Source organism: Buceros rhinoceros, unplaced genomic scaffold (assembly GCF_000710305.1).
Source record: "Buceros rhinoceros silvestris isolate BGI_N320 unplaced genomic scaffold, ASM71030v1 scaffold27061, whole genome shotgun sequence".
NCBI classification, from domain to species: Eukaryota; Metazoa; Chordata; class Aves; order Bucerotiformes; family Bucerotidae; genus Buceros; species Buceros rhinoceros.
This window is the reverse complement of record NW_010395222.1, coordinates 3,226-3,794: the sequence shown is the minus strand read 5'-3', so window position 1 is coordinate 3,794 and position 569 is coordinate 3,226. Positions and strand designations below refer to the sequence as shown.

Sequence of the window (569 nt, the reverse complement as noted above, 5' to 3'; positions counted from 1 at the left end):
GGGATGTGCCCACCTCAGAGCTGCTCTGCAGAACTGCCGCCCCTTCCCCAGGCTGCAGCTCGGTCCCCACAGCACCTCGGTCCAGCTCTTGCCTGTGCTGACGTCCTGTGGGGACTCGGTGGTGGCAGCTGGAGGTACGCGGGGGCTGGCGGGCGTGGGCAGACCCCCTCACAGGTCTAGGGGGAAGGCTGCGAAACGGGCAGTCCCTCTGTGACCCCTCAAGCCTGGCAAAGCTTCTGCCTCCTCTGACCATGCTGCTGCTCAGCGTGGCCCGGGCAGGGGCTGACTCTGTCCTGGGGACCACAGGGACCCACAGGACCCAGCCGGGGTCCCTCAGGCTGCAGGGACACTGCAGTCGTACCCACACGAGGGACGTGCGCGCCCTCAGCCAAGGCTCCGGAGCGTTTCCCGCTGCCAGGGAACAGCTCTCCGCGAGAGCATCGGCCAGACGTGAAGCGCGAAGCGGGGAGGTCCCACCTGTTTTGCTTGGCTGAGCCTCCGCCTGTGCTTTGACAGCGATCCAGCTGCTGAGGGACAAGGAGCCAGGCACGTTCCTTGTGCGGGACAGC

General features: G+C 67.1%; 1 protein-coding gene across 1 annotated transcript in view; it reads left to right on the top strand.

Annotated features, from left to right (window-relative positions):
* Positions 1–569, top strand: part of LOC104501652 (tensin-4-like) — a gene marked incomplete at both ends in the record, with an annotated part of 5,612 nt that overhangs the window by 1,931 nt on the left and 3,112 nt on the right. Inside the window, one exon of the mRNA XM_010145491.1 lies at positions 517–569. Within this exon, the coding sequence (XP_010143793.1) occupies positions 517–569 (53 nt within the window). The remainder of the gene's footprint in view (positions 1–516) is intronic.